At 36.5% G+C, this 17,342-nt stretch overlaps 1 protein-coding gene across 1 annotated transcript in view; it reads left to right on the top strand.

Annotated features, from left to right (window-relative positions):
* Positions 1-17,342, top strand: part of Srsf8 (serine and arginine rich splicing factor 8) — a 45,869-nt gene that overhangs the window by 22,848 nt on the left and 5,679 nt on the right. Inside the window, exon 2 of the mRNA XM_006256980.5 lies at positions 9,395-9,589. Within this exon, the coding sequence (XP_006257042.2) occupies positions 9,395-9,589 (195 nt within the window). The remainder of the gene's footprint in view (positions 1-9,394; positions 9,590-17,342) is intronic.

Below are 17,342 nucleotides of genomic sequence, written 5' to 3'. Positions count from 1 at the left end.
ACAAAGACACGTGCTCCACTACATTCATAGCAGCCTTATTTATAATAGCCAGAAGCTGGAAAGAATCCACTTGCCCTTCAACAGAGGAATGGATACAGAAAATGTGGTACATCTAAACAATGGAATATTACTCAGCTATCAAAAACAATGACTTTATGAAATTCATAGGCAAATGGATGAAACTGTTAAATATCATCCTGTGTGATGTAACCCAATCATAGAAAAACACACATGATATGCACTCATTGATAAGTGGCTATTAACCCAAATGCTTGATTTACCCTAGATGCACAGAACACATGAAACTCAAGAAGGATTACCAAAATGCGAATGCTACACTCCTTCTTTAAGAGGGGGAACAAGAATACCCTTGGCAGGGAATAGGGAAGCAAAGTTTAGAAGAGAGGCAGAAGGAACACCCATTCAGAGCCTGCCCCACATGTGGCCCATACATATACAGCCACCAAACTAGATAAGATGCATGAAGCAAAGAAGTGCAGGCCGACAGGAACCGGGTGTAGATCTCTCCTGAGAGACACACCCAGAATACAGCAAATACATATGTGAATGCCAGCAGCAAACCACTGAACTGAGAATGGGACCCCCATTGAAGGAATCAGAGAAAGGACTGGAAGAGCTTGTAGGGGCTTGAGACCCCATATGAACATCTATACTAACCAACCAGAGCCTCCAGGGATTAAGCCACTACCCAAAGATTATACATGGACTGACCCTCTGTTCCAACCTCATACTTAGCAATGAATAACCTAGTAAGAACACCAGTGGAAGGGGAAGCCCTTGGTCCTTCCACGACTGAACACCTAGTGAATGTGATTGTTGGGGGGACGGTGGTAATGGTGGGAGGATGGGGAGGAGAAACCCATATAGAAGGGGAGGGGGAGTAGTTAGTTGGATGTCGGCCTGGAAACCAGGAAGGGTAATAACAATCGAATGTCAATAACAAATACTCAAGTTCATAAAGATAAAAAAAAAGTATAAAAAAAACAAAAAAACAGAACAAAAACAAACAAACAAACAAAAAGAATTGGGTGATTTTCATTCTTCACAGCTTAACAGCACACCTGAATGCTCTAGAACAGAAGATATAAATACACCCAAGAAAAGTAGACTGCAAGAAATAATCAAAATCAAGCCTGAAATCAAGGAAGGAGAAACAAAATGATTTATGCAAATAATCAACAAAATCAGGAGCTGGTTCTTTGATAAAATCAATGAGATAGACAACCCCTTAACCAGAGTCACCTGAGGGCACAGTGACAGTATCCAAAATAACAAAATAAAAAAAAAATGAAAAGGGATACATAACTACAGAAACTCATTAAATTAAAAAAAATCCTCAGATAACACTACAAAAGCCTATACTGAACAAAACTGGGAAATGGACGAAATGGACAATTTTCTAGATAAATACAAGTTACCAAAGTTAAATAAGGATCAGATAAACCATCTAAACAGTCCCATAACGCCTAAAGACATAGTAGCAGTCAGAAAAATTCTCCCAACCAAAAAGTGTCCAGATGGGTTTAGTGCAGAATACTATCAGACCTTCAAAGATAACCCTATGGCTTAAAATTTTTGATATTTTTGTTTTATTTATTTATTTATTTATTTATTTATTTATTTATTTATTTATTTATTTATTGGATGGGAGATTTTAATGACTGCTTCTGCTTCCTTAGCGGTTATAGTACTATTCTGATAGTGTACCTTATCTTCATTTAGATTTAGTAATTGATTTCTGTGTAGAAAATCATCAATTTCCTTGTGATTGTCCAATTTTGTCCAGTATTGGCTTTGGAAGTAAAACTTAATTATTCTTAGCATTTCCACAATATACATTGCTATGTTGCCCTTTACATTTCTGATTTTTGTTAATTTTGATATTATCTCTTTGCATTTTTATAGTATTGATGTATTTTATAAAAAAGGAAATAAAGAAGTAGAATGTATTTGTAGCGGCTAGGTATGGTGAGTTAAACAGGGTTACCTCTGTGGGTACAAGCTGAGAAATCACTTCTTCCTGAGGTACGAGACATACAATGGATATAGTATGGAATAGAGTTTGTCTAGGGCATGAGAACATGAAAAGGGGAGTTGAGGAAGAAGTAGAGTTAGAGAAAGGCAGAGAGAGAGACATACAGAGAGAGAGAGAGGAGAGAGAGAGCGAGAGCGAGAGTGAGAGCGAGAGCGAGAGCGAGAGCAAGAGCGAGAGAGAGAGAGAGTAGAGGCTGGCCAGAAAGGAGTGGGAAGGGGAATAGGGAGAGTAGAGACAGAAAGGGCAAGAGAGTAAGAGTGTAAGAGTCTAAGTGTGTAAGAGAGTAAGATAATGAGTAGGGAACAAAGGCCCTTATAATAGTGAGTCAGGTATACCTGTCTATGTTGGTGGTTTTCTTATAGAACCAGCTCTTGGTTTTGTTAAATTTTTGTACTGTTCTCTTTGTTTCTAATTGTCTGATTTTAGCCCTGAATTTCATTATTTCCTACTGTCTACATCTCTCTGGTGTGTTTGTTTCTATTCCCTATTTTCTGGAAACTTCAGATGTACTCTTAATTCATTAATATAAGAATTTTTCACTTTATGAGGGCACTGAGTGTTAAGCACTGCTTGAATTGTGCCTCTTAAGTTTTGATATGTTATACCTCATTTTCATTGAATTCTAGGAAGTCTTTATTTCTTCCCTGATCTAGTGATCACTTAGCAAAGAAGTTTTCAGTTTCCATGAATATGTAGACTTTCTGTTATTTCTTCTGCTGTTGAACTCCAGGTTTAATCTATAGTGATTTTGTAAGATCAAGGAGATTATTTCAGTCTTCTTGTATCTGTGGAGGTTTGCTTTCTAACTGATTTTGTGGTCAGTTTAGGAGAAGGTTCCATGAATTGCTAAAAATCAGTTATATTCTTTTATGTATGTGTAAAATATTCTATAGATATCTATTAAGGCCATTTGAATCATAACCTCTGTTAGTTCCATTATTTCTCTGTTTAGTTTTTGTCTCAATGACCTGTCAATTAGTGAGAGTAGGGTGTTGAAGTTTCCTACTACCAATATGTGCAGTTTGATTTGTGTATTTATGTTTCTTTTACAAATGTGCTTGCACTTGGGGTACAGAGGTAAAGAATTGAGATATTTCCTTAAAGATTTTTTTGTTTGTTTTTTTTGTTTGTTTGTTTTTGATTAGTGTGAAGGGTCTTTCTCTGTCTCTTTTATTGTTGTATGTTGAATGTCTATTTTATTAGACATTAAAATGGCTGCTCCAGCTTGTTTCTTGGATCCATTTCCGTAGAAAACCTTTTTCTAGTCCTTTATAGTTAGATACCATTTATCTTTGTTCCTGAGATCTGTTTCTTTTATACAGTAGAATGATGAGTTCTGTTTACACATCCATTCTGTTACCTTGTGTCTTTTTACTTGGGAATTGGGTTCAATGATTTTTTGAGAGGTATTCATCACCAATGATTGCTATTTCCTGTTATTTTGATGATGGTGGTGATTGTCTTTGTGTAAATGTGTGGGTGTGCTTCTCTTTGGCTTTAATGGTATTACATTATTTTGTTTTATGTTTTCTTGACTGTAACTAACCACCTTTTGTTAAATATTTCTTCTAATATCTCTGTAGGCATTATTTACTGGAAAGTTGTTGTTTCATTTTGGTTTTGCCATGCAATATCTTGGTTTCTATATCATATCTTCTATACCTGAGATTCTATTTTCTATCTCCAGTGTTTTGTTTTTAGTGCTTATGTCCGTAGTTCTTGTTTTCTTTTTTAGGTTTTCCGTCTCCCAGATTGCCTCAGTTTCTGGTCCTTTCTTGCTTTAATTTTCTTTTTCAGGTCTTGGACAGAGTTATTTATATCCTTTACCAGTTTTATTTTGATTTATTTCTTTATATTTACTTGTTTCCTCTTTTGATGCCTCTACTTGATTGGATGTGTTTTCTTGGTTCATGTTTTCTTTAATGACCTCTATCATCTTTATAAGATTTAAGATCTGCTTCATGCATTTCAGTTTCATTAATATATCCAGTGTTTATTGTAGCAGGATACCTGGAATCTGGTAGTGCCACATTGCCATGGGTATTGTTGAATGTGTTCTTTCACCCTCCTTTAGGCATCTGGTTTTCCTTGGTATTGGCTAAGTGATGCTGATGGCAGTGTGGCTTCTTGGAAAAGTATGTAGAGCTGTGGCCCAGGCAATGAAGTTCAGGGTACACACCTGTGCTGGCTGTGCCTCAGGAAGACCCTACTCTTTTGCCTGTGTCCCAATCATATCAAAATTGAATGATGGGCATATCCAACTGGCATGGAATTTGTAGAGCTGAGTACCAAGCTGGTTAACACCACCACCGTATTAACAAAGCATCTAACAACTTCTGAGTTCAACATTTTGGAACTTCGTTCTACAATACATATTATTTCAGTAAAACATTCTCCATTGATTGTGATAAACTGAGTTTATTTTAATTTTAATTGGGATGAGGTGAATACTTAGTATTTATTGAAGTGTATTGTATTTAATCGCACAATTTTTACCATTTGCATAATATTCATTGTTATCATTATTATTTTTCAAATGGAAGAATTCATCATCATCAATATCAAGCTGATATGTTGCAAAGCTCTAATCAAGTGATTCTGAAATGGGGGACAAATTTTTAGCTATGAAATAATGGTGAGTTGGGTCTGTTTTGGATAAGAGTGTTAATTTGACATTCACATACCAAAGAATGATTTGAAATATTGCTAAATAACTGACAATGCTCTCCAATAGAGTTATGTACATTGCAAAGTCAAGAATAATGATACTAAGAATTCTACTAAAGAAGGTCAATGCTCACAAATTGAGCATTCGTTGTTTATATGGAATTTTACAAGACATAATTTGGAATCCAACCAAAGGCAAGTAGAAAATCCACAATCTGAGTCTAAATTTTTAAAGACATATATATCACAAGGACATATAACCAAAGCAATAATTTCAATTGCACCTACTATGGGACAGATAGGAGAAAGAAGTGAGCCCCCAAAACTGTTGACTGATGGAACATGGACTGAAAACAAGTGACTTCAAGTTTCACTAATAGAAATATTTTGTAAATTTTGGTAATGAATGACATGAGACTTCTTTTTTACTTGATATTTTATGTATTTATATTTCAAATGCTATCCACTTTCCTTGTTTCCCTTCTGGAACCCCCCAACCTCATACCTCCTGCCCCTACTTTTATGAGGGTCTTGTCCCTCCTATCTACACACTGCCACCTCATCACCCTGGCATACTGCTACACTTGGAAATCAAGGCTTCACAAGACCAAGGGCCTCTCCTCATATTAATGCCAAACAATGCCATCCTCTGCTACATTAATGCCTGGAAACATGGGTCACTCCACATGTACTCTTTGGCTTGTGGTTTAGTTCTTAGGAGTTCTGCAGAGTCTGCTTGGTTGATATTGTTCTTCCTATAGGTTTTCAAACACCTTCTGCTCATTCAGTCCTTTTTCTAACTCCTCCACTGGAGTACCTGTGCTCAGTCCAATAGTTGGCTATGAGCACCTGTCTCTGTATTTATCAGGCTCTGGCAGAGCCTCTCAGAAAATACCTGTATCAGTCTCCTGCCAGCAAGCACTTGTTAGCATCAACAATAGTGTCTGGGTTTGATGCCTGCATGTGGGATGGATCTCCAGGTGGGGAAGTCTCTGGATGCCCTTTTATTCAGTATCTGTTCCACACTTTGTCCCTGTATTTCTTTTAGACAGGAGCTATTCTGGCTTAAAAATGAGATGAGTGTATATGGTCTTTACAAGTTCTCTCTCCCCTCAGCTGGGACTTCTATGTTACCGCAAATGTGAATAATATAGATAGAATTACACAAAAAGAAGCTAAAATTTTATTAAGCTGCACATCAGGAATTTAAAAAAAATTATAACCAAGAATGTCTTTTCTCCAGAAAATTCTCCAGATACAACTACCTAATATGCATATAGGAAATATTGTATTTTTGTGTTAACCACTGTGAATAGATTTTGAGAGCATTTTGGTATACTTTAGATAAGCTTAACACTACTCATTATTTTAATATATTATTTGCCCTTCAATTTTTTGAGAAGTCATAAATTCAGCATTATCCAACCAAAATCCAAATGCTCTGTAACATAAACCAACATTAGCCTCAGTTGACAGCAATGATGTCTGTCCCTAGTGTTGACACAATTGAGGGTAGAAATACTTTATTCCAATGGCAAGACTACAAAATATCATTTGATATGCAAGATGGCCACAGATTAAAGCCATCTGCCTCAGGATGCCATTAGTTATTATGTTTAAAACTTTACTCTAACCTCAAGATTTTTTCTCTTCCATGGAGAAATAAGAAGTCTTTCAATCAAACAAATGGTATTTAAAATACTTTAGTCCTTGGCTCTGTTCATACATTCATTCAATGAAAAGTCTACTAGTTTTCATACCCAAGGAAAACTACAATTCCTCAAACTGTTCTAAAAACTCCAAAATGAGTTCAAGCTGGAGTATAAAGGAATTGCTGGTGGAGAGATGCAAACCTACATATGTAGACTGTATCATCGGTGTTCCAAGCTTTTTGGTGATATTCCTTAGACAGGAGTAAAATGTTTTGATTAGTCAGAAAGGGCAACTCACTTTGACATATACATGTGGTTACAGGTCAAAGCCTAAAACTAACTGCTAATCTCCTCTTCTGTCTGATTCTTTATAGGTATTATGGGTATCATAGCCTCCACAGCAGCATTCTGACCATTCTCAACTCCCACACTATTCTATTACTATGTTACTTCCAAGATATTTCAGCTAACTAAACCTCCCTCTTCAACATAACTTCTTAAAACTGTCTGGACTCTTACATTACTTTTGATATTTTCTTGTCTCTGGAGAGATGGCCCTGGTGTATGTCAGTTGATTTTTCCAGATTATTCTGACTGTTCTCTTTTTCATAAGTACCTTCTCCCCCTATTGAATGGTCATTCCAGTGGTTCCTTAATTGGGCACTGTTGTTCACTAGTCTCCTCTAATATTAACAGGAATTTTCATATAGCACAATTGATCTACATACACATTTGATATGTTTGATCTACAGTTTCAGGCCAATTCATATTCCTAGTAAAAATATGAGTTAATTTTTAAAAAATTTTCCAGTGTCTATAATAGACATATTTAAAATGTTATCATGCATTATCAAAATAACATATATTATCAAATATACCCTAGAAATACAAGTTTATATAACTACTATAAAAGTATAAATAACTGGTTGGTTGATATTTTTGTTCTTCCTATGGGATTATAAATCTCTTCAGTTACTTTAGTCCTTCCCCTAACTCATACATTGGGGTCCCTGTGCTCAGTCCAATATTTAACTGCAAGCATTGAAATCTCTATTGGTCACATTCTGGCAGATCCTCGGATAAGATAGCTATATCCAACTCCTGCCAGCAAGCACTTCTTGGCATCAGCAGTAGAGTCTGGGTTTAGTGACTGCATAAGTGATAGATCCCCATGTGGGGCAGTCTCTGGATGGCCTTTTATTCAGTCTCTGCTCTACTCTTTGTCCCCGTATTTCCTTTAGACAGGAAAAATTCTGAGTAAAAATATTTGAGATGGATGGGTGTTACCATCACTCAACTTGGGGCCTTGCCAAACTTCTGGATATGGTCTCTACAGGTTGTCTCTCCCTTTTTTTGGGATTTCAGCTAATGTCATCACCATTGAGTTCTGGGAGCTTCTTGCTTTCCCGGCATCTGGTGCCTTCTGGTGGCTACACCCAGTTCCCTATCCCCCATTGGTACACATTTTTCTTAAAATTCCTGACCCTCTGTACATCTCTTCTATCTCTTCCCACACTCAATACTGTGCCTCCTTTTCCCCTCTTTCACCTCTTTCCATCCCAAGACCCTCCCTCCCTCCCTGTATTTCCTGTGATTATTTTGATCCCGCTTCTAAGTAGGACTGGAGCATCCATTCCTTCTTCTTGGGCTTCATATGGTCTGTGGCTTATATCATGGGCGTTCTGAGCTTTTTGGCTAATATTCACTTATCAGTGAGTACATACCATGTGTGTTCTTTTGTGACTTGGTTACTTCACACCAGACCCCTCGGAGCTCCCAAAGACTAAACCCCCAACCAAATAGTAGACATGGAGGGACCCATGGCTCAAGCTGAATATGTAGCAAAGGATGGCTTTATCTGGCATCAGTTATATGGGAGGTCATGTGAAGGCTTGTTGCCCCAGCATAGGGGAATGCTAGTGTGGTGGGGGTTAGAGAGTAGATAGCAATCTCATAGAAACAGTGGGTGAGGAAATGATGGGGTTTGGGGAGGGAAAACCAGGAAGAAGCATAACATTTGAAATGTAAATAAATAAAGTAGTCAGTAAAAACCAAACCAAACAAATAAAAGTATAAATAACTAATGAAAATCAGATAAAATTAAAATGTGAACTAAAACATTTGTATTGAATCTTAACTATAATATATTTGTTTGGTCATATTAGTATCTTTATCATGAATTAAAAGAAACTAATTTTTGATAATTCCTATGAGTTGTATACATAAGGGGGACAGTTTTAAAAAATATTTTCCGATTTTCTCTAAGACATTCCTAAATTTATCTAGGAAAATATCCAGCTTGCCAATATGAATGTGTACTATCTTTCTTGTTACTTCAATCAAGTTCAGATTCCCAAATTTGATTGTGAAAATATTACATCTTCATGAAATATCTAGCTGTTTAGACTCTTCTTTATGTGGTATTTTTTAATTAAAAATAGATTCTTCTCTCATACAATATACCTCTACCATACTTTACCCTCTTTTAATTGCCCTAGTTCTATTAGCATTTCCCTTATCTCCCAGATCTATTGCCCCTCTGTTTTTCTTTAGGAAGGAGTTGGCCTGCAAAAGACAAGAGCCACATAGGATAAAACAAGATACTGTAAGAAAAGGTGAAAGAATTCATATCCATACTGGACAAGGCAACCCAATAGAAGGAATAGGGTCTCAAGAACAGGCAAAAGAGTCAGAGACACACTCATTTCCACTGTTAGGAGACCAATATAACACCAAGATAACAGCTTGGAGACAATCTGGTGCATGATATACATATATTACAGCTTTTTAAGAAATATTTTGTAATGAATTTGATATTTAGTATTCCTTCATACTTCCTTCCCTTTTTGTTATAACAGGTAAAGAAGACCCTTTCCATGATATGCTTGAGATGTTGCTATTTTCCAGCCAATTACTACAAAACAATTTGAAGTCATTCAAAGTCACAATATCAAGAATATAGAGAGTGTCGGTAATTTTTAGAACCCAGATCTAAAACATAACCATTTACATTTTGCAGGATGTCTTGTGATAGAAAATATGGAGACCAAGCAAAATCAAGTGGAAAATGTACAGTCCAAGTCTGTGTTTAAAAAGTCATGTCGATCAAAAGGAAATGCTGCTCACACATTGATGGCAAGTCCATCTACCACAAGTCAGAAAAGAAAAAGATGCAGAAGCCCACAAAATTTAAGAGAAAGCCCAAGGCTGGAAAGTAAGTTGTATTAACTGATAACATTATTGTTTCTGTGGAAAGTTTTTATTTCAGTATGAGAGAGAGAGAGAGAGAGAGAGAGAGAGAGAGAGAGAGAGAGAGAGAGAGAGAGAGAGAGAACAGCAAGAGGCATTTAAAAGAGTGCCAAACAGAGAGAGAAAACCAAAGTAGAACATGGATAGCATTCTGGACATGGCCAGAGTTATCTATGGGAGAGGGGAGAATAGCGGGAGATAGACAATAGAGAAAGCATAGTGAGAGTAGCATAAGAAGGTGAGCAGAAAAGTGAGAATAGACAGATTATAAGTGGGATCAATATTTGGGGGAGAAGAGGCCAGAAAAATGGTGTTGGGTCTTTGAAACCTACTAGTGCATGACACTAATGGATTCTAGAGGCCAGCATGGACCTCAATATGATGAAAATCAACATTAGCATATGTTAATTAGAGTGTAATATGTCCCTTTTGCTAGAGGTAAAGGAAATTGCTCCTTTTGGTAGCCAGGGAGCCAGCTTCACAAGTTCCTAAGATATGCTGGCTTTTATCTAACTGTGAAAATCCTCCTATAGTCTAGATCGAGTTTATTTCATGATACCTGGACTGCCTTCTGGAGTTTGGGTAATTTGTGGGATTTTTTTAGGATCTGACAGGAGTTACCACTAAATTCACTGAGTAAAATGTTTTGTTTTTGTTATTTTTCAAAATTTTATCAAAGAATTACTCTTCAGTAGAATGTATTCCAGGAAACAGTGAATTTATGATATGGAATTTTTATCAATTTTTTGACAACTACTTTCAATGGAATTTGAAAACATATCTATTTATTTTGCTAATTTTCCATACTTTTTGTTTAATGAACGTCATCAATTTTACATATGTTTAGATATTTATAGTTCTCTTTTGAAGAGTCATATTACAACATTTTGAACAATGCAAGAAAGGCTGCATTATGATAACCAAGTATCCCTTACCTATAGAAAATTATGTTTCTCTATGAAGGCATTTTTAAACTTGAGAAATAATTGTGAACTACTTGAAGTTAGTTTAGGCACCATTCTATTACTTATGCACTATGTCGTAATTAAGAATATTTTTGATATCTTGCAATGCAAAGAACACTTTCTCAGTGGAATCATCTTGGTATACATTCAGTATTGCTGATTTTGAAAAATAAAACCAAACATGTTCTAACCATAGATTTATATTGCTTTCTCATTGTAAAATATGGATTATTACTCTCATGGTAAAGGTGATTAAAACATTTTTTCTTATTAAAATGGTATTATATTAACCCAACAGTTTATTCAACAATATTTTAGATTCTGCAGCATATACATTTCTATATTACGAAGAACATATTGATTTAGTATGATAGAAAATTTATGACAAATCAAAATAATCAAAACATTAAGAAGCAGATTGAAAATATCACAAATATGTCTTTTTTAAATCTACTCTTATCCCTGGGAGTCTTTTCTCAAATATTAATGAGATATATCACAGAAGTAGTGTATTGCTTGTGTTTCTTTCTTTCTTTTTTTCTTTTTTGGTTCTTTTTTTTTTCCGGAGCTGGGGACTGAATCCAGGGCCTTGCGCTTCCTAGGCAAGCGCTCTACCACTGAGCTAAATCCCCAACCCCTTTGCTTGTGTTTCTTAAGGCTTAACTTCTGACTAATAGTGGAAAAAAAAGTATGACTGTGATATGAAAGTATAATTGTGGTATGCCATAATTAGGTTTTGGCTTCAATAAAACACCATGATCAAAAGAGAAGAGTTTGTGTCACCTTATAGTATAGGATACTCTAATTTATAGGCTTTAATGAAGGGAATTCAAGGTCAGAGCTCAAGGCAAAAACCTGGAGGGATGGAGAAATGAAGAGACAGTGGAAAATAGTACTGACTGTTTTACTTTGGTGACATTCTCAGCCTGATTTCCTATATCATCCAGGGCCTCCTTAACAAGGAGAAGAACCAACCACATTGGGATGTGTTCTCTCTACTCACTAATTAGGCAGATTCATAGCAGACTTACCTATAGGTAAGTGTTATGAAATCATGTTATCAATTTAGTTTCTCTCTTCCAAGATGACTCTGGCTTCAGACAAGTTGACAGGAAAACAAAACAAAACAAACAAAATAAAACAAAACCAAAAAGAAAATCCACAACAAAACCCATTAACTAGCATATTATCAGAGAAAATAACCTAAATCTATGTTACATATAAGCAACGTCATTTTGCATGATATTAAGATACACTGATTTTTCTAGGTTAATAGATATTGCATAAATCAAAAAATTACATTTTGTTTATATCTTTATTGACACTGATTTGGAATTTGGAAAATCATGTTACATCCAAAATTCTTCTTCACATTTAACACGTACATCCTGATATGCTTCCAATTGTTCTAAAACATTTTCCAGCTCTTTTTTCCCTTTAAAATGAAACCAGAAAAGGATAGTGATTTCTGCAATGAATTATATAAGTTAGTTAAAAGAACTTTAAGTGTAATTTCACCATGACAAATGTATGATAAAAAGATATTTCACAAAAAAGATATATGCAAATGATTTTAAATCTATATAGACCTTATTATATTTTTCCATCTCTACAGTAGTCATATTTTGTGAAGATCACAAATATAAAAATCATGTTAAAAAGTAGCCTAGAAATAAATCCATGGGATAATGAAAATTACATAATACTATAAGTTGAATTACAAAACTAGTACTTTATCTTACCTACACTAAACACTACTTAAACATATGACTATCTTGACCCCCAAGATATAAGAAATTGGCCTTTGGCAGTTACTCTCATAAAATACAAAAAGCAAAGACGCCAAGGTAAGATAGAGTACTAATTTTGTAATTCAACTTACCATATTATGTAATTTCCAGCTATGTAAACCCCAAAACTTGCACTTCACATCTGTTTTATATTCTGTTATTTTTGTCCTTTGTTCTTCATATCCCTATCTGCTCATACAGCTACCACAAAAGGTTCTTCTCTCTTCTCTACCTCTGCCCTGAACATTTTCTGTCACCTAGTATACTGTGTAAATTTTTGAATACTTATTCTTTATCTTCAGCTCCTTCTCCAAACACGACTTTGATTCAGTTCACAGAAGTAACCCCTACTGACAATGAGTAATTCAAGATGAACATGTCACTTTTCTTTTTGTTGTTGCTGAAAATCATGATTTACTGTCATGACTTGTCTTATTGGATAGCTGCTCTCCTATTGTCCCTGTTAGACCCAGGAAACTATATCAAAACTTGACGTGTTGTGATCTGATCTGCCATCATCTTTGCCCCTTACTATTACTATTTTGTAACAAACTTTCAAAACATTGTTATGATTTCACTCCACTTTTAATTCCTTTCCAATCTTGTGCCATTTGATGGTAACTGGTATAGGCAAATGTTTTAGGATGTACCTAGTGATATTTTTTTCTTTCTTTTTTTTTTATTAACTTGAGTATTTCTTATATACATTTCGAGTGTTATTCCCTTTCCCGGTTTCCGGGCAAACATCCCCCTCCCCCCTCCCCTTCCTTATGGGTGTTCCCCTCCCAACCCTCCCCCCATTGCCGCCCTCCCCCCATAGTCTAGTTCACTAGGAGTTCAGTCTTAGCAGGACCTAGGGCTTCCCCTTCCACTGGTGCTCTTACTAGGATATTCATTGCTACCTATGGGGTCAGAGTCCAGGGTCAGTCCATGTATAGTCTTTAGGTAGTGGCTTAGTCCCTGGAAGCTCTGGTTGCTTGACATTGTTGTACATATGGGGTCTCGAGCCCCTTCAAGCTCTTCCAGTTCGTTCTCTGATTCCTTCAACAGGGGACCTATTCTCAGTTAGTGGTTTGCTGCTGGCATTTGCCTCTGTATTTGCTGTATTCTGGCTGTGTCTCTCAGGAGCGATCTACATCCGGCTCCTGTCGGTCTGCACTTCTTTGCTTCATCCATCTTGTCTAATTGGGTGGCTGTATATGTATGGGCCACATGTGGGGCAGGCTCTGAATGGGTGTTCCTTCAGTTTCTGTTTTAATCTTTGCCTCTCCCTTCCCTGCCAAGGGTATTCTTTTTCCTCATTTAAAGAAGGAGTGAAGCATTCACATTTTGATCATCCGTCATGAGTTTCATTTGTTCTAGGAATCTAGGGTAATTCAAGCATTTGGGCTAATAGCCACTTATCAATGAGTGCATACCATGTATGTCTTTCTGTGATTGGGTTAGCTCACTCAGGATGATATTTTCCAGTTCCAACCATTTGCCTACGAATTCCATAAACTCGTTGTTTTTGATAGCTGCTTAATATTCCATTGTGTAGATGTACCACATTTTCTGTATCCATTTCTCTGTTGAAGGGCATCTGGGTTCTTTCCAGTTTCTGGCTATTATAAATAAGGCTGCGATGAACATAGTGGAGCACGTGTCTCTTTTATATGTTGAGGCATCTTTTGGGTATATGCCCAAGAGAGGTATAGCTGGATCCTCAGGCAGTTCAATGTCCAATTTTCTGAGGAACCTCCAGACTGATTTCCAGAATGGTTTTACCAGTCTGCAATCCCACCAACAATGGAGGAGTGTTCCTCTTTCTCCACATCCTTGCCAGCATCTGCTGTCACCTGAGTTTTTGATCTTAGCCATTCTCACTGGTGTGAGGTGAAATCTCAGGGTTGTTTCGATTTGCATTTCCCTTATGATTAAAGATGTTGAACATTTCTTTAGGTGTTTCTCAGCCATTCGGCATTCCTCAGCTGTGAATTCTTTGTTTAGCTCTGAACCCCATTTTCTAATAGGGTTATTTGTTTCCCTGAGGTCTAACTTCTTGAGTTCTTTGTATATTTTGGATATAAGGCCTCTATCTGTTGTAGGATTGGTAAAAATCTTTTCCCAATCTGTTGGTTGCCATTTTGTCCTAACCACAGTGTCCTTTGCCTTACAGAAGCTTTGCAGTTTTATGAGATCCCATTTGTCGATTCTTGATCTTAGAGCATAAGCCATTGGTGTTTTGTTCAGGAAATTTTTTCCAGTGCCCATGTGTTCCAGATGCTTCCCTAGTTTTTCTTCTATTAGATTGAGTGTGTCTGGTTTGATGTGGAGGTCCTTGATCCACTTGGACTTAAGCTTTGTACAGGGTGATAAGCATGGATCGATCTGCATTCTTCTATATGTTGCCCTCCAGTTGAATCAGCACCATTTGCTGAAAATGCTATCTTTTTTCCATTGGATGGTTTTGGCTCCTTTGTCAAAAATCAAGTGACCATATGTGTGTGGGTTCATTTCTGGGTCTTCAATTCTATTCCATTGGTCTATCTGTCTGTCTCTGTACCAATACCATGCAGTTTTTATCACTATTGCTCTGTAATACTGCTTGAGTTCAGGGATAGTGATTCCCCCTGAAGTCCTTTTATTGTTGAGGATAGCTTTAGCTATCCTGGGTTTTTTGTTATTCCAGATGAATTTGCAAATTGTTCTGTCTAACTCTTTGAAGAATTGGATTGGTATTTTAATGGGGATTGCATTGAATCTGTAGATTGCTTTTGGTAAAATGGCCATTTTTACTATATTAATCCTGCCAATCCATGAGCATGGGGGATCTTTCCATCTTCTGAGGTCTTCTTCAATTTCTTTCCTCAGTGTCTTGAAGTTCTTATTGTACAGATCTTTTACTTGCTTGGTTAAAGTCACACCGAGGTACTTTATATTATTTGGCTCTATTATGAAGGGTGTCGTTTCCCTAATTTCTTTCTCGGCTTGTTTCTCTTTTGTATAGAGGAAGGCAACTGATTTATTTGAGTTAATTTTATACCCAGCCACTTTGCTGAAGTTGTTTATCAGCTTTAGTAGTTCTCTGGTGGAACTTTTGGGATCACTTAAATATACTATCATATCGTCTGCAAATAGTGATATTTTGACCTCTTCTTTTCCGATCTGTATCCCCTTGATCTCCTTTTGTTGTCTGATTGCTCTGTCTAGAACTTCAAGAACTATATTGAATAAGTAGGGAGAGAGTGGGCAGCCTTGTCTAGTCCCTGATTTTAGTGGGATTGCTTCAAGTTTCTCTCCATTTAGTTTAATGTTAGCAACTGGTTTGCTGTATATGGCTTTTAATATGTTTAGGTATGGGCCTTGAATTCCTATTCTTTCCAGGACTTTTATCATGAAGGGGTGTTGAATTTTGTCAAATGCTTTCTCAGCATGTAATGAAATGATCATGTGGTTCTGTTCTTTCAGTTTGTTTATATAATGGATCACGTTGATGGTTTTCCATATCTTAAACCATCCCTGCATGCCTGGGGTGAAGCCTACTTGATCATGGTGGATGATTGTTTCGATGTGCTCTTGAATTCGGTTTGCCAGAATTTTATTGAGTATTTTTGCGTCGATATTCATAAGGGAAATTGGTCTGAAGTTCTCTTTCTTTGTTGTGTCTTTGTGTGGTTTAGGTATAAGAGTAATTGTGGCATCGTAGAAGGTATTCGGTAGTGATCCATCTGTTTCAATTTTGTGGAATAGTTTGGATAATATTGGTATGAGGTCTTCTATGAAGTTTTGATAGAATTCTGCACTAAACCCATTTGGACCTGGGCTCTTTTTGGTTGGGAGACCTTTAATGACTGCTTCTATTTCCTTAGGAGTTATGGGGTTGTTTAACTGGTTTATCTGTTCCTGATTTAACTTCGGTACCTGGTATCTGTCTAGGAAATTGTCCATTTACTGAAGATTTTTCAAGTTTTGTTGAATATCGGTTTTTATAGTAAGATCTGATGATTTTTTGAATTTCCTCTGAATCTGTAGTTATGTCTCCCTTTTCATTTCTGATTTTGTTAATTTGGACGCACTCTCTCTGTCCTCTCGTTAGTCTGGCTAAGGGTTTATCTATCTTGTTGATTTTCTCAAAGAACAAACTTTTGGTTCTGTTGATTCTTTCTATGGTCCTTTTTGTTTCTACTTGGTTGATTTCAGCTCTGAGTTTGATTATTTCCTGGCTTCTACTCCTCCTGGGTGTATTTGCTTCTTTTTGTTCTAGAGCTTCTAGGTGTGCTGTCAAGCTGCTGACATATGCTCTTTCCTGTTTCTTTCTGCAGGCACTCAGCGCTATGAGTTTTCCTCTTAGCACAGCTTTCATTGTGTCCCATAAGTTTGGGTATGTTGTACCTTCATTTTCATTAAATTCTAAAAAGTTTTTATATTCTTTCTTTATTTCTGCCTTGACCAGGTTATCATTGAGTAGAGCATTGTTTAATTTCCACGTATATGTGGGCATTTTTCCCTTATTGTTATTGAAGACCAGTTTTAGGCCGTGGTGGTCTGATAGCACGCATGGGATTATTTCTATCTTTCTGTACCTGTTGAGGCCCGTTTTTTGACCAATTATATGGTCAATTTTGGAGAAAGTACCATGAGGAGCTGAGAAGAAGGTATATCCTTTTGCTTTAGGATAGAATGTTCTATAAATATCCGTTAAGTCCATTTGGCTCATGACTTCTCTTAGTCTATCGACATCACTGTTTAATTTCTGTTTCCATGATCTGTCCATTGATGAGAGTGGGGTGTTGAAATCTCCCACTATTATTGTGTGATGTGCAATGTGTGTTTTGAGCTTTAGTAAGGTTTCTTTTACGTATGTAGGTGCCCTTGTATTTGGGGCATAGATATTTAGGATTGAGAGTTCATCTTGGTGGATTTTTCCTTTGATGAATATGAAGTGTCCTTCCTTATCTTTTTTGATGACTTTTAGTTGAAA

This window comes from Rattus norvegicus, chromosome X (assembly GCF_036323735.1).
Source record: "Rattus norvegicus strain BN/NHsdMcwi chromosome X, GRCr8, whole genome shotgun sequence".
NCBI classification, from domain to species: domain Eukaryota; kingdom Metazoa; phylum Chordata; class Mammalia; order Rodentia; family Muridae; genus Rattus; species Rattus norvegicus.
The sequence above is the reverse complement of the archived record's forward strand: the minus strand, read 5'-3'. Positions and strand labels throughout refer to the sequence as shown.